This window comes from Fulmarus glacialis, unplaced genomic scaffold, assembly GCF_000690835.1.
Source record: "Fulmarus glacialis isolate BGI_N327 unplaced genomic scaffold, ASM69083v1 scaffold49355, whole genome shotgun sequence".
NCBI classification, from domain to species: Eukaryota; Metazoa; Chordata; class Aves; order Procellariiformes; family Procellariidae; genus Fulmarus; species Fulmarus glacialis.
Window position 1 is genome coordinate 1 of NW_009213351.1, and position 24,727 is coordinate 24,727.

General features: G+C 36.5%; 1 protein-coding gene across 1 annotated transcript; it reads left to right on the forward strand.

The window, feature by feature from the left end:
* Window positions 1-2,968: 2,968 nt before the first annotated feature.
* Window positions 2,969-21,654, forward strand: LOC104077057 (E3 ubiquitin-protein ligase HACE1; the record flags this gene model as incomplete). Its single annotated transcript, XM_009578153.1, has 11 exons — window positions 2,969-2,984; window positions 4,463-4,517; window positions 5,778-5,867; window positions 7,654-7,758; window positions 9,118-9,193; window positions 9,474-9,605; window positions 10,779-10,861; window positions 13,213-13,309; window positions 14,831-14,932; window positions 17,419-17,525; window positions 21,408-21,654. Coding segments are annotated over exons 2-11 (1,068 nt in total), but the record flags the coding sequence as incomplete, so codon positions are not given.
* Window positions 21,655-24,727: the final 3,073 nt, after the last annotated feature.

Here is a 24,727-nt window from a genome sequence, read left to right on the forward strand (position 1 = left end):
CACCCGGCCCGGTGGGAGTGAGCTGAGCCGGGGGCCGTAGCGTGGTCCCGCCTGGCAAGGCGACTCGGGAGAATGGAAACCGGCTCCCTCCCTCCCCCTCCCAGGAGCTTTTTTATTTGTAATGGCGATAACAACAACAGCAACGACTTCCCCGTCCCCTTCCTTTCGCCGGTGTCCCGGGGTGTCTGTCACAGGGCGTGGGATGCCTCTGCCCGCTGCTGCCGCCCTGGGCCCGGGCGAGCGAGTGTTCTGGGGTGCTGGACTCCCTTTTTATCCGTTTTTAAATCCTTTGTTAGATGCTTCATTGATGACACGCTAGTGATGACAAATCTTTGTTGGGTTTTCTTTTGATAGTGCTGAATTTTGTTTGAAAAAGTGTTGTAAGTCTCTGTCACTGTCACAGCCTAATTTTTTTGGCTCTAAACTACTTCTCATGGGTGCTAGCCACCCGATATCGGGATGGACTTGAAAATACAGCTTCAGGCTCTTATGGCAAGTAGTTTAGTGTTCCAGCCAGGTCCAGCCTTTGGGAAGACTACCCCTGCAAAAGCTTTTGGATATGCAAAAGTTTCTGTTCCTGTGAGTCATGCGCTCTCATTGTGCTTTCTTCAGAGTTTATTTTTACAGTCGAGTCTTTGGATGTCTGTCTGCCAGCTTTCATCTCCGGTGGTGGAGGAAAGAGAGTAATATTCTGTTTTCTTTATGCGTTCCCTGTTCGGCCTTCCTGGCTGCTGCACATGGACTTCCACCTACGCTGAGCTGCTACACCCTTTCCTTATTGTCACCTGTCAACAGTTTCAGTGTTTGCCAGTGCAGCTGCTCATAAATTTCACAAAATGACAGAGAAGTTTCAGACGGATTTTGCTGCTGCTTTTAAGCTCTTGAACGGCAGCAGTGAAAACTGATGTAATACTGTTAATGTAAGCTCAGACTTACAGAAATAACATAGTAGCACCAGTTTAACTAATTGATGATGGTAATATAAATAATGCTTAGCACAACCTGTGCCGGTTGGAGCTGCTTTAAATTTACTCCAGTACTAGTGCAGGCAAATTCATTCTGAATTTGAGTTCAGCTGTTTTCTTCCTGTCTTGGGCGTTATTATCTTACACTTCAGAGTAATTATGTCTGTGGCAGTGCAAGTGCAAGTCCTGTGACCTCCAGAACAAGTACTTCTCATGCCCTGTAGAGCAGAAGGAATGTCAATCCTATGTATTCTCTAAGAATTACATGAAACAAATCACAGCCGGATTGAAATAAGGAGTTAAATGGAGTTCAGGCACTGAAGTCTCAAATTACATTCCAATAAATGTTCTGTTCAATGGCCATCTAGCTTTGGGTACATCTTAGCTCATTACGTGTCTTCTTTCTTGACCTAGGTTTATGCAGGCCTGCCCAAACTCTTCTTGAGAAGCAGGTTTGGGTTTTAGTGTTTTGCTCCAAACATGTCCTGACAGGATCAGCTTAGAAAATACCACCAATCTAGTATGGCACGCGGTTTGGTGGCTTCTTGTGCGCTCTATCTGGCCTCTTGAATTATGACTTTTTTTTTCCCCACATACATTTGAATAGCTTTAATTTGAAAGGTACACAGTTTACCTCTCCATCCTTAAACTAAGAGTCATAGTACTGTCTTAGGAAATGGAGATGTATGTTTGAACTTCCTTATGCTGAAGAAGGCACTAAGTTCAGGTATTTAACTTCCTTTGCCTGTGCTGTAGTCATTAGGGTATTCTATGGATGGTGCTGACACTTCTTTAAGATTGTGATCTCTGCCAAATTCAAGCCAATATCTCTTATGAAATAAAATATTAAGTGTATCGTGTCAGGGCAGGATTCTAGATGATGAATTTTAAGTGATTTTTTTTTTTTTTTAAAGCAAACATTAACACCTGAGTCCAGTGCTAGTGAATACCCTGGGCTGACCTTGCCAGTAGGAAGTAGTATTGTTTTTTTCATCACTCTTCTGAAGTATCCTTCCGCAGGTTTTTTTTTGGGCACTTAAGAGCTTGACACAAATTTCTGGATTCTACTGTTAAGGCTCAGTGCCTGAAAACTAGGCCTTGCAGCCCGAAGTTGTAGGTTTTAGGCCCTTTATTGCCTCTGACTCTGCATTTTGGGTGCTTTTTTGTCTTTAGGTATTCATGACTTGAAATGTAAGCAAATTAGATAACAAATAAGTTCTGAAGTGTATAACGCTTTTTCTGTCCCTGGTGTCATGTACTTGTACCTTAAATCAGTAGGAGTTTGTTTATGAATAGGGATAATATTTACCAAAAATAGGCACAAAAGCTCCTTAGTCCCACACCCTTTTAATTATTTCTGTACAGAAAAGCTCTGGGAAAATCTGCATATGCTCCACAGTGTAGATTCTGTTAATAGAATAGCAAAGGGCTTAGTTTTTTAGCTATACTATAAACACCTTTTATGGCCCAGCTACACTCATATTTAACTACTGTCTTTTTCTAGATCACTATACTTCCAATATAGTTAAATTTAACTAGGATCAATATTAAGCATTTCAGTTAAGTGTGCTGGTATATTTAAAGCATTTTTTTTTTTTTGGCCTCTTCTCTTTAATAGATTGTGAGAATATGTAAGGATGTCATGCTCAGATTTAGTTGACGTTCTGAAGTTCTGTTTTTTGTTTCAGTTGGAGAGCTTTATCTTCCTGCCAAGAGATCTGTGGAACAGAGCTCAAGCAAGAAAGTTTTTTTTCATTTGTATATACTGGGAGCTAATCATGGATACATTTTTAAAAAATGATCAGATCTTTTCCACAATTGATACTTGTTTAGCATCTATTTAATTTTATTTCCAGGACTCTCCCTCTGCTTGTGTCCCTTCCTTCCCAGCCTGCCCCTACCTTGCCCCCAGCAGTCAGATTCTAGAGGTGCGTGTTGGGGATGGAGTTATCTGATGCTCACAGAGCTCTGCCATAAGGAACAATCTATAGACAGTGCAAACTCTTGAACTTGTTGATGGTTAGAATTACTCTCTGCAGCTTTGAAACATCATTTGGTGTTTTGAGAGGCCTTTAGGAGTCTCTTCTACCATGTGTTCACTGTAAGCAACATTGGGGTTTTTTAAAATTATTTTTTATAAATAACAGAATTAATGTAATTTGAATATGGCTTACCTCTTTTCAGTGTTCAAAGGTAATGCTAGACTAGCATTGCTTCTTTCTTTTGGTAGCTACAGACAGACTGCTTCAAAGAGTGGGTAGCAGCACTAATCTTGGAGCACTGTAGAATAATAATTAATAGCATAGCTGCAGCATGGTAAGGGTTTCTCTGACTCCACTTGATAACTCTGAAGAATTCTTTGTTTAATATTTGGTAAATGTCAGCTTGCCTATCTAGTGGAAGTAGTGAATGTATAGAAGCATCGTATGTAAAAGATATGAGAAGCTACACTTGTTTGGGTCTGTTTTAATTCTTCCTGTTCTGATTGCTTTGCAACTTTGATATTTGGATCAATTAAGATGATGAGGAAAAGGTTCAAAATAAAAGTTTTTCGAGAACAGTCCTGTATTTCCATATCCTGGAACCATATACCTGGGTTCTCAGAAAGTGTAGTCCCTCCTGTCATAAGCTGGCATCTACGTGAAGAGTCTGTGGAGATTGTACTCCCAACAATGGGTAGTTTGCTTCAAGCTAGAAAATAGAATCATTATACATCAATAATAATTAATAATAATTATTGTACATTAATATTATACATTAAAGTCTTTTAAGTTTTGTCAAATTAATTCTTTAAAAATAGTATCTTACTTCAGAAAGTCTGTAAGTGATGAAACAGGCATGTCATACCCATGCAGTGTGCTGGTGTGTGCACAGTAGTACTGACAGAGACTGTACAGCTGAATGTCAGTCTGGTCCCACCATTGACTTGGATCTTTGTGTTCTGGCCTTTTTCCATTGCCTTCAAACATGGAATATGAAACTGATTAGAAATGAAGATGAAACTTACTGCATTCGGGTATTCAACTTTAGAGACAAAAATGAATAGTTATGGAGTAACTTAGTTTAAAGAAATCACTTTTACAAACTCATAGGTATCAGGACTATGCAAGTCACCTTGGAACACAGGAAATTTCCTTCTTTTTCAAATAATCTGTTTACTTCTTTTTTGTTAACGCGCATGTCTTAAGTACTTTGACTTGAGTAAAAGAATTGTCAATTTAAAGAAATTGATGCTCCATTGAAAATTCTGTAATTATTACTTTGTAAAAGAAAAAAAGCCACATTTAAATTTCGTGTATTGCAATCCTGTTGATTACCTCTTCTATCTAAGTATGGTGGCTTTGTCTTTATAATGAAACTTTAGGTACGTATAACCTATGTAAAAAGAATGATCTGTTGAACAATGGACATATTAAAAGGTAAATAAGAGTTGCTAATGAATTTATTTTACATAAAAGACTTCTTTATGATAACAGAGTAACTTAATTTCTTCACAGATAATGAAACTGCTGTCTATACACTAATGCCGATGGTTATGGCTGACCAGCACAGGTGAGAGCTTCTTTAAATTTCTTTTTTTTTTTTTTTTTAAGGTCCGAAAAAATGGCATGTTTGCTAGAGTGTAGCTGCTAGAGCACTCTTGGGAGTTCTGCTGCTGAATTGCTGAGATAGCTTCTGTAGCTGAAGTTAGTCACTGACTGTATGCATCCCAGCATATTCTTACCTGAGACTTGTTTTATTTTATGCCATAGACTGGAGCTGGGATTTGTTCTGTTGATGCACATAGAGAAATTTGTCCTAGGATAAGAACAAAAGCATTGTTTTGTAACTGGGTTGTAGCTCTGAGTGTGTGTTTATTGATGGCATAGAAGCTCTTAGTGTCATTAGATGTCTTAGAAAGACATGGAATAAGAGTTGGACAATGAGATTGATACTTCTGGGATTCCTCAGATGAGCAGCTGTTCCTCTTACCCAGTAGTCTTCAAAGTGATTGGGACCTGGGGGCTGTATAGTACCAGTTAAGTGGTGCTACCTTCTGCTGAGTTTTGTAGGCAAGCAGGTAGTAACTCTTACTGAAACTATAAACTGTTTATCTACTCCGGATAAACATTTGTTCTGCTACATAGCATCTTGTTGGTATTGTGTGGTGCAAGGGTTTTAAATTATGTGATCAGCTCATTACTGGAGGTTGAAATCACCAATTCGCTTGCAGTTTTACCTATTTTGAAATATTTTCTTAACTAATATTTTGTCTTTGCTAATTCATTAGGGCTTGAAGGGTCCTATTTAAATTTCTTATCCTATTGGCATATCATGTGTCCTACTTCATCATGATGATTTCACATACCAGTCTTCCTTCTGAACTTTGCCTGTGTTTGGGAAAGCTGCTGGTTATCTGGTTAGGGTGTCTGTGTTGCAATAAGGAGGAAAATGGGAATTTATTGTTTTTCAAACCAAAGCTATTAATATACTTGAATTTATTGTTTTTCAAACCAAAGCTATTACTATACTTGTTTACCATATTTTTAAAGAAGTGATTTGGCCATCTGGTGTAATTCTTACTTGTTTACATTTGAAACAGTTGCCCAGTGTCACAGTTCATTTTTTATGTACAAGTAAGAAGTGAAAGAGTAAAAGTACTGTTAATATGCAAATGCTTGAAAGCTGTTGGATCTCTTGTTCAGAAATTAGTTGGAGGGAAAAGAAATGATGATCAAGTAAGAAATAGCATACTTGTGTGCAAGTTACAATATATACTTTGCTTGGATATTGTGAGCTATTTTTTAATTAAAGTTATATTTCTGTTTGAAGGTCTGTCTCAGAGCTGCTATCAAATTCAAAATTTGATGTGAATTATGCATTTGGACGTGTGAAGAGAAGTTTGCTTCATATTGCAGCAAAGTAAGAATTACTTGAGTCCAGTCCAGAAGTTAACAATGAAAGTATTACCACAAATCTAAGGCACCAATGTAAGCTGGAAAACTCTGTAGTATCAGTAAACATTTTGTTTTTACACTTTTTTGTTATTTTGTTTGTTCTTTTAGCAATGTGCCTGCCTCATTGAGAGGACAGGTTTTACACATGATATCAAATGGCTTTCCAAATTCTTGGAAGTCTTGGTGAATACTTTTTTGCCTTTCTGTGAAATCTCAGTCTCTGAAGAAGTGTAGCCATTATGTGTATCCTGTATAGCTGGGTTACTCTTGCCTTTGTAGATTTAGGGAAACCTTGTCTTCAGGTGCTGCTTGTTTTTAAAGTATTCTAAAACAATTGGAAGCAGCTGTTCCAAAGTACTTCATGTGACCATAACTTAAGGGGATATAACTTGGCCACTTCTAATAAATATTTGTGTCCTGGATAAAGGACTTAAATGCAAATTTCAAATCCGTGATGTAGATTATTTATTATTTATTTAGCTCTTCAGTGGGGATAAATCTATATTGCCAAGAAACAGCCAGATTAACATAACCTTAATAGAAATGAACCAGATAGTGGTTTGTTTTTTTTTTTGAAATGGCCTTTCAAGAAACTAAACTTTAAACTAATGAATGAATGTTCTGTATTTGGGTCCCATTTTAAATATCTTGAAAGTTCTTACATTTAAACTGTTTTAAAAAAGTAAAAATAAAAGAAATAGTAGTAGTATTGCATAAAATAGCAGGTATTTGGGCACAATAAAGGTAGAAGTTCCAGCTTTCTAAGCAGACTGTTTAGAAATACCTGTTTCCCAAACATTCCATCTCAGAATTACATGCTGCTTATATAAAATTTGCTTAAGAAAGTACTTAAAGAAAAAACGCAAGTAGATTTTTAGCATACATCTTAGAAGTATCTTTGAAAAGCTGTAATTATTGATCATAAAACCCAAGAAATTGTGTTACACTTAGTTTCTGGATTCTCTTTTATCTTGGCTAGTTGTTTTGTCATTAAATGGTCATCAGGATGCTGTTTTTGCACTTAGCTGTGCAGCTGGTCTTCAGTTTCTTTGGGTTGTTGTGTAGCAGTTCTGTCATTGGGAAGACTAGTAACAATGGATAAGCTGCTCATGAGGGATACAAAAATACTATATGTTTATCCTCCCAATCAGCTCTTCCTCTTGAAGAGTTCAGGAGTAAGATAAACATATAATGCAAAGTTTGTGTTCTTGGTGACATTGATTATTCTGAAGAAAAGTAAAAGGGCGTTACAAATTCAAAGCAAATAGCAAAGAAATATTTGTATGCGTTTTAGAATTTTTCTGATATTTAAACTTTTAAACGTAACTTCCAGACACTGAAGTGTAACAAAAAAAATGATATTGGAATTGTTATTTAATGGAAAATTCAGTCCTGTGAATAGATTAAAGATGAGGGAGGTGAGAGGAAATAGTAAGCAAAACATTTTAAACAGTTTATGTTTTAAACAATTGGCGGTCTTAAAGATTCACTGTTAGGTTTTAAAGTTACTAAAATCACATAGAAGACTAGCACCTATTTATTAATATAAGTTATGGTCAGTTCTCGCTGCATTTGAGTGTCTTTCCTTTAACTTTGTGTAATTTGAACTATAAGGGTATAAAAACAGTTTTGTGTTAAGACTTTCTACTGAATCTAATATGTACATAGTATTGCTGTTGTCTTTATGTCAATATAGATTTGGTTTATAAATATCCTTGTTACAGTTTTTCCCTTCCTTACTTTGTTCTTAGCTGTGGATCAGTTGAATGCCTTGTTCTATTATTAAAAAAAGGGGCAAATCCAAACTATCAGGACATTTCAGGATGCACACCTCTTCATTTAGCAGCAAGGAATGGGTAAGAAAAAAGTTCTTAAACTCTTAAAAAGGTTTTGTGCATAATGCACTTGAGCTGACATGTTTTGTAATATTTTTGCATAGTTCAAACAAAATACTTTGGTTTTCACTTTTGAAAATAGAAATGGCATACTTACAGGGAACGTGAAGTTTAAAATCCATGCTTGGAATATTCAGAAAATAATTTTATGTAAATAGGAAGTTATATCTGAAGTGCCAATTTCAGTGCCAGTCATTTTAGTGTTTTCTGTTAAGCAGGAGCTTAATGATTCTTACAACAGTGATCGAACAAGGGATGCATTCACCTTCCAGTTAGCTAAGTAAGAAAAGATTTCGAAGAGGACAGTGGAGGGTTTGGAAGGATTCAGAGATTTCAGATTTTTCTCAGATAGTGTCTCCAAGGAAATTTTTACTACAAGGAAAGAAATACAAAGTTTGCCTTCACAATATTGGAAGAGGGGGGAAAAACCCAAAACAATGAGCAAGCACCTTTTTAAGATCTTTTAAGATCTTATTTCTTGAATTGTAGTATGTGGAAACACACAGCTGGTAATGTTGTCTTTTTCTTTTTAGAGCATGTATGTGTTACAGTACCTGAATTGTATCACAGCTGGTACTTCACATGAGGAGGAGGTAGTGTTTAGTGGCTTTTAGGTATGGGGAGGAGTATTTGGAAGAGAGGGAGAAAGAAGCAGCGAAGTGGTACATGATGAAATGCAGAAATACACAAAGGAGACAGTTATGTGGAAAGGAGGCATGAGAAAGGTGTGAGAGGAACCAAATAAAAAGGAAAAGTAAGAATAAACTCTAAAGGGTAAAGCACTTAGAGCATTAGAGCATGTTAAAAGACCAAACAAAACATGAAGTAGGAAAAACACCCCTACTTTCATTAAGGCAGTTATTGTACTTGTCGAAGATTTACATAGTTATGAGTGTCTCATTAAATAATGATTTAGTGGTGTACTATAAATGTGTTCACTGAAGTGTACCGACGATGATGAACTTCATGAATTTCCATTAGCTGAACTCTAGTTTCTTGTCTTGAGAGCATAGTTCATGCTGAACTGAAACTGTTAGAGCAGTGGTTAAGCACTTCTACACTTTCCACAACAACATTCAGCTACGCAACTATGTTTTTAGGCCTATGCTGTCATAGGTGACACTTGCACTGTATGAGTGTCAGGTGCTACTGATGATCACTTCTCTTTTTCACGTGCTCAGTACCATACTCCTTGTAAAGTAAAACTACCTGCTATGATTTGTACAGTTATGAATTAGAATGAGTGGAGCGTTGATTAGATACTTGGTCTTCGTAAATTGTTTTCCCTGGCTGGGTTTTAATGCATTCTTGTGTTAATAGCCAGAAGAAATGTATGAGCAAGCTGCTGGAATACAGTGCAGATGTCAACATTTGCAATAATGAAGGCTTGACTGCAGTAAGTGCTATTTATTCTCATGGTGCTCTTAAAATGAATGAAGAATTTGAAGATTCTAATTTCTTAAGCTTCTGCTGTTTTACATGTAAATAAACAAAACTGCTGTGTGTCCAGTGCCCTTAAGAATCAAAAGATGTGATCAAAGTACCTAAGCATATGATAGTATTGTTAAAAGCATCTCTTTGTGAAAATGTTGACGATAGTACAGTGAAGTCTAAAATCCTATTTATGAAATACTTACATCATTGCTAAAGGAAACATATAATCATTTTGTACTTAGATTCATTGGTTGGCTGTCAATGGACGAACAGAATTGCTTCATGATCTTGTTCAGCATGTCAGTAATGTAGATGTTGAAGATGCAATGGGACAGACAGCCCTTCATGTAGCTTGTCAAAACGGACACAAGACAGTAAGTTTCTAAATTTTATTAACACATTGGATTTGTGAAGAATTGGGTAAAGCCTCAGTGGTGGTGTGTGTGGTTTTTTATAAACTTCAGGCTAGTCGTGCACATGATAATGGTAAGAAGTGTGAAGGACTCTATTGTTTGTCTTAGTATTGACTGCATACACTTCCATGGGAACAACTAACTTATTCTTGTGGAGATGATTGATCTCAGTGTTTATGGGAGTTTAAGTGACTTACTGTATACTATTCAGCTGTTCTGTAGTACTATTGCCTTGTTGATTGCAGGTTTTGATGTAATGTTAAACATTTGAAAATGTTCTTCCTTACTTTTTAGAATGTGTTTGATTCATAATTGTACCAGCTCTTATGTGCTTTTGAAATCTGAAATGATCTTAATTTACTGTGAATAAAAAACGAACACAGGGTTGGGTCAGTTAGATATTTAACATTAGAAGTAAACAAGTTCGCATAGACTCTTCTTTTACTGATCTGTGTGAATAATTTTTAGACCTGGCCTTGCATTAGGGCTGACTATTTACTCTCAGAGTAAATGCTTTACTTGAACTGCATTACAGCCATGTAGAGTAGTGATCTTGAATTATACAGATTGTCTCCAGGATTATGTACAAAAAAAATTATCTTTCTACCCAGATCCTTTCTGTTGTCGTTGTCAGAGCTCTACTTTGGAAGACCAAATTCTGAGAAACTGTTATCTATAGACTTACCTACTTGATGTGACTGGAGTATAGCAAAAGTTGTTTGAGAGTCTGCTCAATGTTTCCGTATTTTAGAATTTGCTTACTTATTTTTCCCATTCTAGTGTGTGTTTAAAAAGTCAGCTTATGATAAGCTTGTTTATGGCTGTCACTAGCTTGAGGCTTACTTCTCTAAAAAGTGTCGTTTTCCTTTTTGAATGGCTTGTAGTTCCAGGGGTCTTTGGGATTAGCTGAAGTTCAGTAAAAGGCATTGTTATTAAAATGGGAAGTTCAAAGGAAGCTTTATGAGCTCTGACAGCCATGATTTTCCATATAGTGTTTAGGAATTTTGGTTTTGAGATTCATTACTGAAAATTAAATCCTTCAGTGTAATTAGACATGTATGACACTAAATAGTTGCAAGCCAATAGACTTTTCTGTTGCACTTTTTCTAATGCTGGTATTTTCTTCTGTTCTAGACAGTGCAGTGTTTGCTAGACAGCGGTGCGGATATCAACAGGCCGAATGTGTCAGGGGCAACTCCGCTCTATTTTGCTTGCAGGTATATATTCTTAACTTTTGAATACTGTGCTAAAAGTGAAATTGATTCCCCTCCTGCCCCCTGCCACCTTCTGCAATCATAGAATCATAGAGTAGTTTGGGTTGGAAGGGGACCTTTAAAGGTCATCTAGTCCAACCCCCCTGCCATGGGCAGGGACATCTTCAACTAGATCAGGTTGCTCGGAGCCCTGTCCAATCTGACCTTGAATGTTTAATGATTAGAAAGCACAAAATTTAGGAAACGTAAAAGCTGACTGGTATTTAATCTTGCCTCATGTTTGAATGTAGTTTGACTCATCTAAATACTTGTCTTAGTACTGCAGGCTTATATACCTCTTTCTAACAGACATGTTAAACACATAGCTGTGCATATTCTAGCATGAGTCATAAATCAATGACTACTGAACTTTTTTCTGAAAAAATGAGATCTACCAACTTAGATGATTTTGAGTAAACTAAAAATGCAGCCTTTTATAAAGCAAGTTTTACTATTCTTTAATGTACATTATGGTATTACAGTGTACATGAAATGTGCATATATGCCTTAAAGTTACAATGTTGAATTGAAATGATATTGTTGCTTTGATCAGTTCCGTTTTCTTCACAGTTTAGTTTTATTTCAAAACTAATCACATATGATAAATGACCTTTTGTTTTAATTGGAGCATTTCTGCTATTTGGTAGAACATTGACAATTTTATAACCCCTGTGTTCTGGTTACAGGTTAAATAGTTCACCTATGATTAAATGTTAATATAAACAAAAGGAGAATTGGACTGACCTGGTGGCCTGCCAAGAGTTATGTAGTGGGAGCCCTGGTCTCTGGAGCTAGTGTATGCTGACTTCTTGGCAGTTGAGAAGAAGGGAGGTGGAGAATAAATAGCTGCTAGCTAATTGAATGCCTTGGTGCTTGATTTAGGGACTGGTATTGGCATCCACTTTAAAAGAAGTAAGCAACTTGCCTTGGCTTGGAGATTTTCCATGAGAAGGGAGTGTGTTGCAAGTGGTGATGTTCCTCTAGAAATTAACAATTGGAGCAGCTGGCAGGATAGAATGAACAGGGTGTGTTGCAGAAGTCAATGTCTCCTTGTCAGAAGTGCCAATTGGTGGTGCTGCCACCTGGGAAGAAGGGTTATAGGTCCCTGATGACACGGAGAGCAGGATGTGGTAGCAGTGGCTGGTTATGGCTGGAGAAAGGATATTGGTGCTCAAAGTCTGGCTTTGAAACCCCTGTTTTTTCAAGGTGTTGGGCTGTGCACTTAGTCTAGAGAATTACAGTGAGGAGGTGCTTCAAGTAGGCCATTAGTCTTAGCTCCTTTCTGAGATCTGGTAGCTGACTCCATTTGTGTTGGGATGAAGCCTGGTACATTAGATTAACCTGTTGGTTTTCTCGGCTGGAAGGACATGAATGAGGAGAATTCAGCTGGGAACTATTGAGAGACCAGTGAAGCTATGTCTTGCCCCTCAGCTGTTAATTGTCACTTTTCCTGTGCCCTTCCTGAACTGTTAGTGCAGGCAGCCTTGGTGTGTTCCAGGACAGGAAATACTTACATACATTTGCGTAAAGAGCGCACTGCAAACTAGCTTGCGATGTAAAACTTCATTGAAAAACTTGTATCTGTAACCTTAATTGCTATGTCTTTTGTATCAGTCTTTCATTTCACCCTTTAGATACTTCTGTATTACATTTGTCAGTATATGCACTAAATATCGGTGAAGGCAATAGTTAACTAGTCTTTCAATGTGTTTTTAATGAAGTCAACATCTAATCATTGGTACCCAATTTCTCGTTTTCTTCAGCAGAAAGGCTAGGCAAAACATTCACATGTATTGGTTAAAAGAAAGTAGAGCCAAGAGAGATGTATTGAACTCTTGTGCAAAAAAAGTTGTTTTATCAATAAAAAAAAATCTTACTAATGTTAAAGCACAATTAGATTATTTTTTTCCCCAAATCTGGTAGGAGTGAACAAAGAACTCGGTGGAGAAAACTTTCTCTGTGAAGTAAATTAGGGTGTGAATTGAGAAAGAGCTCCTTTTTGCACAAAATGCAGCTCATACATATTTCTGAGCCTAGGCTAATGTGAATGATTTCTGATTGATGAGGGTGACTCTGGCTTGATAAATGGGCTGTACCTAATTTTGCACTGTGTTTCTGCAGTGGCCTTGAAAGGTATTAGAACAATATAAGTGGCATTATCTTCCATCCTGTGTTTCTGCTTAGTTTCATACCGTAACTATTTGTTTTCTCCTAGCTTATGTTGGTTTTCTTTGTTAGATACAATAAAGTCAGATTTATCCCTCATAGTAGAGCATAAGTGCTGTATTAACTTTTCCTTCTTTTCTTTTGAATAGCCATGGTCAGAGAGACACGGCACAAATTCTTTTGATGAGAGGAGCCAAATATTTACCAGACAAAAATGGTATTACTCCACTGGATCTCTGTGTACAGGTATTGAGTTAGCAACACTCTTTTTCTGTGAACTTCTGTCATTTACTACAGTGTTACCTGATCAGTGTTATCTTTTTTATTTTTAAGGCCTATGAAAGATGGTAGTCCTTTGGTGAAACAGAAATGCAAAAATAATTTTTTTTGGAATTAAATTGATCCTACAGGCAGGTTCCCAATTTGTACCCTTTGCAAAAATCTTTAACATCTTTAAAAACTTTGCAAGATTAGAGCCCATGAGGAACAAAGAGTTTGCCGAACTCCATTTGACTACGAAGTTTGGGAATCCTTGGTATAATCCTTGGTATATTCTTAGGTTTTTTTTATGATTAGTGTTTCAAATGTCTGCTTCAGTCTCCAGTTTTACAGTCCCTAGGGCACCACTTTATACATCAAAATTCTGTCAACTTTTTTCAGGTGTGAGTAGTGACACCTAGTGTTTGTTGTTTTGTAGTGATGGTTTTACTGTGTACGAGATCATCTAGTTTACAAGTTCATGATACTAGGTAAAAAAGGAGAAAACAAAATATTTTCTTTCCTTTTACATCAAGGGTTTTATTGTTTGCTTACAGGTTTGCTTTTCAGAGTAGATATATGTTTTTAGAAGACTGAAATTGTGGATTCATATACTTCTTGCCAACATGGTGTTACCTTGATTTTGAAGAGCTTTCATTAATTCTTGGGGATTCTGGGTGGTTTTAATTTTAATACTTAATTTCTTGGCAACAATTAAATGAATCTGTTTAATGAATCTGTTATCACTGAAGTGAGTTGTAAACTGTCATGTGAAGAGGAGGAGCCTGTGGAGTTGCAGCATTCAATACATTACATGGTCATTTTTCCAGTGTAGAATTTGATATGTATTCAGGTGTTAGGTGCCTGCTTAAAAATGCAACTGTGTTAAATAAGAGTTGATACAAATAAACCACAAATTAAAGTTCTGTCCTTTCAAAAAAACATTTTTCTCAAAAGGTTGTGGAGTTAGTCTGAGCTGTTGATCTAAAGCACAAGTGGAATCATACTTGTGTATTGATTTTAAAGTTAAAGAACCCTTTCATGGATTTATCCTGTTTCTTCCTTTAACAAGTCGTATTTGTACCTTATGAACCTTTAGGAAAATACTTGTTTTGAAGGATTAGACTCTGGGTGTAATTAGGTAGACGTGTGTCATCCGTCAGGAATGGGAAGAGAAGCTAAATATTGCACTGTTTTTAATCTCTGGTAAATTGTTAGGTGAAGTGTTGTTCAAATTTAACTTTGGCTTTCTAAGTAGGAAAGTGTTTCAAAAAACAGAAGAAAGGGAGCAGATATATGTGAGCCGATATACTGAAAGAATTTGATTCTGTCTTCTCCTGAAAGTTTTGTGATATCTAACTTCGATACGTTATGAACTTCAGTGTATTTTAGAATTGGATTTCTCCATTCAGCATTTAAAAAATTGTAGGTTTAATGCCTGTAATAGTATAAACCCCAGTTTCTAATGTTTCTTTTAATTAAAATGGTTTTTGAACTATTGCTTTTTAGGGTGGTTATGGAGAGACTTGTGAAATCTTAATACAATACCATCCTCGACTTTTCCAGACAATAATTCAAATGACGCAGAATGAAGATCTACGGGAAAACATGGTAATACAGTATTATGTGTTTTGTGTTTTATAGTTACTGATCGGTCTGTGTTGTGGAGATCTGATTGCTTAATATGAGTGTCCTGATTAGTGTTGGACACTAATATGAGTTGACCACTATGTACTTTTCTTTCGGCCATGGAAAATGTACAGTGTTCACATAGTTTTAAACACAAGAATTTGGGATTAAACGTAGGATCTCTTTTAATTTAGTGTTCTAACTTTGCGTATTTCGCGAAGTGATCTAGATAGTGTAAGAATTGAAAGAGCAGACCTGTTGCAAGCTTCAATACAAAGGTGCTGGTAGAGAATTCTATATATATATAATTGCTTTGTGTAATGGGACCTGTTTTCCTTCATTTAGTGGTTATCTGCAGATACCCATTCTAAGACGTGTCTTGAGGGTTGAATCATCTAGAATGAATTTGAACATTTAGAGTATAAGCACTCATCTGTATGAAGTTGCCTTGTACAATTAGAGTGTAAAAGATTGCAGCCAGAGTTTCATTTGGTTATTATTGCTGTAGATTAAACTATTCTGCTCCTTTTTCAGTGGTTCTTCTATACCTTGTTTCTTTTATTATTGTGGGATAGTGCAATGTAAAGCAAAGAAAAAACAAGGAAAAGAATTTTTGTTTGTTGACTGTGTAGGGGGAAGGAAGCATGGGGTGTTTTTTTCCCTTTCCAAATCTAGCTAGCTGTGGGTTTTTAATATATTGTTTGCTTGAAAATAACTGCAAACAATTTTACAGACTGTAAATCTGAAAAAAAAAAAGGAAGAAAGAATAGATTTAGTAAGGTATTGGCTGCCACTTCACTGAACTTGGTTTGCTAGATTTTTGAAGTTCTTAATGGGATCACAGAGAACAATACTTTCACTAGAAGACTGAGGATTTATGAATCTATATAGAAACAGTGTTTAAATTTCTGAGACAGGGTTGAGTTTTACAAAGTAAAATGACAGGTGAGAATTCTCAAAGTGTATGTTAGAAGCATGGGGAGATGGTGTAGATGATTTCAAATAAAAGAGAAAGTTGAAGAACTAAAACCATGGAACAAAAAAGACTTTCTACAGAAAGGTAAATGGCAAAACATATTACCGTATATTGTAGAAGTGAAGACAGTAAGCGAGAAAAATGAATGTTTCGTCTGTCTGAGTAATGGTGGAGGTGTGTGCAAAAACAAGATCTGAATGCAAGGATATGCAAAATATATTAGATAATATATATTAGATAATACACTGTATAGTTATGCTTCATTGCCAAAATGGAAGCGTATTTTAAGTATGGTTTTCTATGGCCAAGTCTGAGCTGTTCTCCCCAAAGTCTTGGGTAATGACCAGTCCATATTATCTGAAAGTGATGACATGAAGAGACCGGATGTATGTTAAAAGTCAGGACTCGCATTTTAAATGTTGTTGACAAACTGGAAAAATTATCGACAGACTCCAGGGAGAAAGATACTGCCTTAGCCATTTGTAGCTAGAGATTCAGCTGAACCTTGAGAAAAACTTTCATATAGTCAAGGACAATGAAGTATTAGAAGAGATCAGTTAGTGAAGCTGCAGGGCTTCCAGAGTAGAAGACATCTGAAAATCAGGCAAGCAAATTGGGTAAGCCAGTTTAGATCGCAGATACAAGTGCTCCTGCCTTGGGGCAGAGTGTTGGACTAGATGACCTTTATGAGATTCCTTTTCTTTCCACCTTTCTACAAGAGAAGGTAAGAAGGACTACTGAACTTTCTGAAAGTGAGAGAGAAGGAAATAAATGAGGATACAATAGAAATGCATGGAAAAGCAGTGCCAGTGAAGAGTTAGTTTATCTGCAAAAAAAAAGTCTAGGCTAGAGAAAAGTGTAGAACAAAGGAGCTGAAGACAGGGCAGTGTGTGAGCATTTGCAACATCTAGTCTTTGTGAGCCAAGTGATGGTATTAGCAACAAAAAGAACAATTTTGAGAAGAGGGTAATCATAACAATTATTGATTAGCAGGGTATGACTTCTTATCCAAGGAAGGACATTCAGTATCTTGAGCAAAAATGAAGGTAGTGAGAGCAAACTCTAGGATCCAAGGCTCATTTACACTGTGTCATAAACCAACCGAGGAGTGAACTGGGGAGACAGGTAAATTATGAATTATGAAACTCAAAATATGCTCTTAGCTTTCAGAAGTTGAAAATGTATCCCACTAATTTTTCAGATGAAAATAAGTTGTTCTTATGAATTAATAATACATGCTTAAGCATTCAGCGTTCATAGCATTCTATAATATTATATATCCTGTAGTACATACATTGACACTAGAATGTATATGTTTTCAGTAATCCTTGTAAATTATAATGAAACATTAACTGAGGTTAGATTAGACATTGGACAATATAGACGTACATTAATATTACTAGATATTAATGCTTGGGTGATAATGCTCTAAATTAAACATTGATCTGATGCTCCATGACACTATGTAATTTCTTTTGTTTTAATGTATCAGTTGCGGCAAGTTCTGGAACACTTGTCTCAGCAGAGCGAAAGTCAGTATCTTAAAATCCTAACAAGTCTTGCTGAAGTTGCTACAACAAATGGTCACAAACTGCTTAGGTAAGTTTGAGAGGATAATAAGTAGGTTGATAAGCTACCTGGTAGTTGGTGCCACTTAGTAGTTTTGGTAATCTAAACTATCTGATGCTGGGCACATGCTGCAGTAGATGGATCTTAAATCTGATTCTGTATGACAGTGTGTGTTTAGATCACTGTCTTCACGGGGACTTAAGGTGTCCTTGTATAGCTGCTGGTGCCTAGAAGCTTGAGTTGCAGAGAAGTGTATTTTTTGTTTGGTTCATTTCGCTATGTCAGCTCTAGAAAGGGAAGCTTTTTAACCAACTATCAATCATTCCTTTTTTTTTTCCCCTCTCCTTTTTTCTTCTCTTCCACATCTTTACTTTTCTGCTTTCTTAGTATGTTTGATCAGAGTTTTGTTACTTCAGACACTTGTCTCATGTTTGCTGGCTCTGATTGCCTGCTGTGGCTACTAATATATATGAGACCAAAAACTTCATCTGCCAATGTGCTGTCTCAGCAACGCAAGAAGCGCTTACTTGGGGAAACACATAAAATAGGCAAGCATATTTTCCTAGTATGCTTTCCTAGTTTTTGTGGCATCTGTTTGAGGGAGTTTGTGCAAAACGCCTCATCTGTAACCTGTTGGAACACCAGTAACGTTTTACTGTTTGCAAAAGCTAGCAGAATTTGCTCTAACCTTTATGCTTTATTAGAAGCTGAGAAAATCTTTCTGGAAAGAAGTCAAGAGCCTGAAGGCAGGAGTGGAAGTTCCTTACTAATGTGTTCTGGATGGCTTTTTGGAGAAGAGAGGTTTAAGAGTGTTCTGTAACTGGAGGGGCCTGTCGGCATTGGTTGTAGATGAATAAGACTTTGAATGCTTCTTTTCAACTGGGGCCGGGGCGCGAGGAGCCCGTCAGTTAGATGGAGACTAAATAATATATTCTTAGTTTTAGGTGCTTTTTTTTTTTTCTTCCCCACCAGTCATGTTAAATTTGGATGGAGCAGGTCAGAACTCCTAGACAATGCTAGGAAATTCATGACGCCATTAATCACATTCTTGTTCTGGTGGGTGTTCGCCTCAATGAATGAGCATAAAAGACTTAAACCCCTCAAATGTTTGGTGTTAAAGTGCATAGACACATTAATGACATTTTGTTGCTGCAAAGATAACTTTTTGAAGAACTTTAGCTGTTGTTGGGCTTCAGTGTGTAATCAGCTTAACTTGCAACACATTCCTTCTGTCTCCAGGCTTCATTAGAGCCAATAGATCTCCCACAAATAAACTGTGATAAAGTGCAAAACAGTTCTGCAGGAAAGGGTTTCAAACTTGCTTTGTATGGGGACATTATCAGAAGTCGTGATAGCTGGATTAGGTCATATGAGGCAGTATTTGCTTCTATTTCAGTATCTTCAGAGATAAATTAAACTGATCGTGTGTTTAGATTTGATTTATCACTGTTATTGCTCCTCTGTATTGAGCAATGCTCCCTCAGTATGGCTATGGAAACAGTACTTACATGCCTGTACTGTCTCTGAATTTGGGCTGGTGTATACTCCTGTACTGCTGCATGTGGGTTGAGTAGCGGAGGCTGAAGACAAGTTGGAAGCTTTGCATTGTGTTGGATTGATCAGGCATTTCCAGAGATACCTGTACTTAAGATGTCCTGTGGACTCTTACTGGCCCACTTCTCTTTGCTACTTTGTAATATGTCACAAGGGAAATGGAATTATTTTCTTTTTCTATCACAAGATACAGTTTCACAAGAACTGTGTCTCCGTTCTCTCCAATTCTGTTCCTTGTCAGAGGCTTCAATCTCTACTTCAACTAAGTATTTCTCAGTTGCTTTATTATTAACATAATGAGGATGAAGGTAGTACTTGGTGAATATAGACTCACTGAGCTTGGGCCTCTTTCCTCTCCTCCTTCCAACAAATAGTGTGTAGAATGCACTCTGTACATGAAAACCTCTAGTAATGATACTCTTGCATGGCTGAACTAGTATCATCACTGTTAGTTTCCTGGGTGCTAACCCGCAGCCCATTGCTGTTGGGTTTGTTTGTTGTTTAGTTCAAAAGTGTCTGAAGTTGTTTTTTGTAATGCTTCTAGCAGGTAGCCAGGAGTGCCACCAGGCTTCTGCCTGAGGACTTCTGCCTTGAATACCAGCAAGGAGCCTGTTCAGTTAGCATTACCTCCATCGCATATTTCCTCTTTCCAAGAAATAATTGTAGTGTGACATGATTTGGTCTTGCTGATGCAGATTGAGCCTAGCTGAATGTTTACAAACATGCTAGTAAAAGCTTCAGTAAACTATTAAAAGCACTTTAAGGTCTTCCTATGTATGTGGGTCCTCTTCCTGGAGACCAGCAGATTTAATTTGAAATTTCACTGCTGCTGAGGGGTGATAAATCTCAATCGAAATTTTTTTTTTTCAATACTTAACTTAGCTTCTTGAGTTAGCTTCTTTTATTCATAGATTCTTGTGATATATAAGCAAAGATTTTACAAATGCTAATTTGTGGCTGTGACCACAAATTCTGGTAATACAATTCTGGTAATACATAGATTCTTGTGATATATAAGCAAAGATTTTACAAATGCTAATTTGTGGCTGTGACCACAAATTCTGGTAATACAATTCTGGTAATACAGTTACAGCCTGCTAGTCAGGGGATTTTCTTTACCTGGTTAAGAACTTAACATGCCTACTGTTGCACTGTTTGCTCTTTGTGTTCCTTTCTTATCTCGATTTACTGAAAACTTCTCTGGTTAAAGTCTAGATTGTGACAAGAAAGTTGTACTTTGTATATCAGTTCAGTAAAATTGTTAGTATGTGGCTTTTTAAAATTAACACCTCACTGACAGTCATTAAAATGTAGTGCTGAAAACAAATAGGTCTTTTGCTTTTACCCATGCCTTAGGGAGAGTGAGGTCACGATAACTGTGATGTTACAACTAGCTGTGTTTCAGATTTGTGAATTAACAGAGCATCAGAGGTTTACAGCATCCTCTAAGATGTCAGTTTTCTGGTGCATACTGATCTTACAGTTAGAAAGCATGCTTTTAAGTTACAAGTACTTTAAGAATAGAATTGAATATGTACTTATAAGTGAGTAGAGTTCAGTAGAAAAAGTTTTGATTTCTTGCATTTTTTGTTATGTGTTCAAGACAGAAGAATTCTTACTACTTGGGGTTTAAAGAAAGAAAACCAAGTCAAATTTGGTGGAGAATGTTCTGCTTGTGCATGAACTCATGAATATCTCATATTCTACACTGTATCAGTACAGAGTTCAGTGTTGGCCAATTCAGTTAAGAAGACATAAAACTTCTAATATATTTATTGGATAAATAAATAACATAGTGGTGCTTTTGTGTAGTATCTTTTAGATGATGTTTTTCTTGAGTAGAAATAGTGGCATCTTTACCATCCTGATCCCTTGTCTGATTGAGGTAGTTAATGGGCATTTAGGATAACAGCTAGGTGAGGATGGGCTGTGGCAGCATATCTGATTATTCAGTACGCTTTTACCATTGAATGCTATCTTTTCTGGATTGAAAAACATTTTTCATGTGGATATCCCAATTTGTTTCATACATCGAGATCCTTACTGTAGTAAGTTGAATTTCCTACCAGCGGTTCATAGGAAGTGTACATGTGTGTAAAAACAAATGAAGTATTTTGCAAGATCTGGAATTTGCTGTTCTTATTTCACTTTTAGTTAAAATTATGAGTACATGTTAGTAAAATTATAGTGCTTATATTTGACTTTGGGGCTGGTGCAGGAAAGTTAAAATTCATTAGGGTTTAAAGCTTAGAGTTTTTTCAGCATGTGTCAAACCCTACCATTAGATTGCTTACTCCTTAATATACTAAACTGTTTAATCTAGGAAAAGAAACTTAAATATTCCATTTTTTCCCCCAGCTTGTCAAGTAATTATGAAGCTCAAATGAAGAGTCTCTTAAGGATCGTGAGGATATTTTGCCATGTCTTTCGCATTGGCCCATCCTCTCCCAGTAATGGAAATGACATGGGCTACAATGGAAATAAAACTCCAAGAAGTCAGGTGTTCAAGGTCAGAAAAGTATATGATGTTGTTAGGAAGATAGACGGTAAAGAGATGAATTTCACAAAGCATGCATTCATTAATCAGACATCTCATGAACAGGAAGTAAGTTTGGTTAATGTCCCTATCCCTTCTTAAGTTAAGCGTACCTCTTCTCCTTAATTATTTTTTTTTCCACTGGATTCATTTAACCACTGATGCACATCTCATCTTATGATTTTTGTTTATTTCTTATTTAATATATTGTTTATTAGATGTTGGAGGTTTAGTTACCCAGCTGATTTCGGTAAACTTTGTTTTTATTTCTGTTATGCTATATAAGAGTGTAGTAATCTCAAAATGTGGTGGTATTAATATAATAGATTGTATTAATGTAATTTCAGAATTATATTTGGAGATTCATTTGGAGTTCTGATCATTCAGTTTTATCCAGCTTCACAAAATAAATTGAAATAGTTGAATTCTTAATCTGTTCATTGTTTTCACTGTGACCATGAAGTTTTTTCCCAAGTTGTTCTTGAATTTTATTATCACATGCTTTGAAACATACCAGCTTACTACTACCCTTGCAAGGTTATTGATTTATAGCTGTTCTCAAACACTTGCTTTAGGTGCTTGCCATTTAGATGTTTAATTTCTGAAGGGTTTTTTTTATACTTGTTGGTTGAGGAATCCCTCTGTAGAAAATCATAGCTTGCCTTCCTGTAAAGCAGTCCTGGTTTCCTGCATGCCACTTGATCTGCACTGGGTGTATAACTGACATACTATTCAGAGCACCTAAATAATAGGAACTGAAGGGTAGTCTCTTTTTCCCCCCTGTCTTCCTCCATACTCTCGCTTGGCACAGTTCATATCACCAAATTTAGATGCCAATGATTACATGAGAATTTTCGTTAACCTTCACATTTCTTCCAGAGTGTTGTGAAAACGATATTTTGAAATGACTGCATTTATTTGATGATATGTGTTCATCAGGTTATTCTAATGGGTTTTAAGACAGAGCTATATTGGTAAGGTCATGAAAGATGATACTCTTAATTCCAGCTATATTTAGTTAAGTAGCTCAGTTTTTGCTTAAATTTCTTCTCTTGGAAAGAAGGAAAGCATTAGACTATTTAAAAAACAAGCACAGATGTTTGTTTTTCTGATAGCAAAATAGTTTTAATAACAAATTGATTTATATAATGAATATAAAACTAGTGCTTGAGTATGAAAAATACTGTGTCCAAAATGTAATGCATTGTGCAGTATGCAATGCAATAATTGTCCTTTAGAGTTGTTCACTAAAATATATTGAGCTAGATTGGCACATTTTGAGTTTAACCAGATTTCCATTTTCAAAAAACCAAAGCCCTACCCAAATCACAAGAATAATTTTATTAAAGACAGCATTTTCTAACAGTTTTAATAAAATTTGGTTTAGATATACCTGATTAAATAACAAGCAGATGTTGAATACAGGAATTTGCGCTTAGTACAGAAACTGTATGCAGTGAGATATTGTTACCTTTCTGTGTAGATGTTCTGCTACCTTTTTTTTCTTCAAGGTTTTCGGAGTAGCTGGCCTCATCTCCTCGCATTTTGTGTTTGCTCATAGCCCAAAAAGGAAAAAAGATGAAGGTTTCATGCTTTTCAACTCCAGATCATTTCAGAACCCACTATAAAACAAACAAAAACGTTCAATTGCAATTTGTGAAGGAAATTGTATTTCAGCAGAATCACTTATCTGTGTGCCCAAACTACTTTGTATGCCGAAAGAATTGTTTCTCAATTTAGTATGGGGTTGAGTCTTGTGCAGTAGACTTACATTACACAGCTAGCACGGTTGTCCCAGAAAATATCAGTAATTCTTAATTGTGTAAATCAACATTTATGTTTTTTAATAAATAAGCAAAATATATACTACTGTTGCATTAGCTAACAAAACAAAAATTTCAGGATGATTTAAAAATTATTATTGCTATTATTTTGAATTATTTATTTTAGAAGTATTAAAACTGAGGCAGCCATTCATTAGGGCCACTGTTGTCTCCATGATATTTTTAAGGTTGATTTAAATTTCAAACTCAAAACCACAAAACTGCTTATGGGAACTTATTCTTGTTTGGGAATGGGGCACACAGGTCTGGCAATGCTAAGTTAGTCTTCAATTGTGGTTGGATTAGCTTGCTCTTGCCTGAATTTACAGTAACTGGGTAGTGGGAGATAAGACATAGTGCTGAGTCAATTGGGTGGCTTCTTGTTCTCTCTTATTCCTACCTTCCCTTTCCTTTTTCTGTTTTGTCCTTTCCTTGAAAACGTGGTTGTGATGGTCTCTTTCGCCTTCTGGGAGGAGGGAAAAAAGTCCACTATATCTCTAGACTATTACAGTGCTATGGAGGCTACTCCAAGACCTGGCAGTTGTATGTCTTCATTGGTACCAGTACTTGCATGTGGGACATGGAGGTCAGTGACAAAGAACTCCCTTTCTGGTTTTTTATTTTATTTGAGTTTTCTTGAATATAGGCTGTGTAACTGTTCAGTACTGACTGTTAAGGGAAACCACAGAGGTTGCTGCTCCAAAATGTGAGTTAAATCTGTGTTAAAAAAGGCAACATGGAACTTAAAGATTTTAAATTTGAGATCCATATTGAAAGTTTTAGTGGAAAGTGGCTTTAAATTGGAATTTGCTGCTGACCTTAAAATTCAGTTGTGAGGATGAATGTTGTAGATAATTTGAATTTTGATACAGGTTTTATGGGGAAAAACAAGTCTCTCAGACTGCTGGTTCGTGTCGCAGGTAAGGTTTTAAGTACTTTCCAGAGCCCAAGAACGTGATACAGGTCACCACCCACTTCTCTGAATGCTATTTATTTGAGCGAGTGAAGACGTCTAGATATTGTCTATATCTATATAGGAAGCTAATCTGTTGTTCAATACTGTCTTCTTTCAAGAATGAACCTAGAAACTTGTATCTGGGGAGGACTGAAGGTAGCAGTGGCAGGAGTTCTGTCTTGTGGTACCCTTGTGGGATATGCGGAGGAACATTATCAGGCCTTGTTGCATGGGATAAGAGACTGTTCCCTTTCCTTCTGAACACGCTGCCGTTAGGTCCAAATAGATCTGTACCTGATGACCTTTAAAGACGTACGTCGTAAGTCCTCTTAAAAAGCTGGTGCAAAAACATATTTTATCCAGG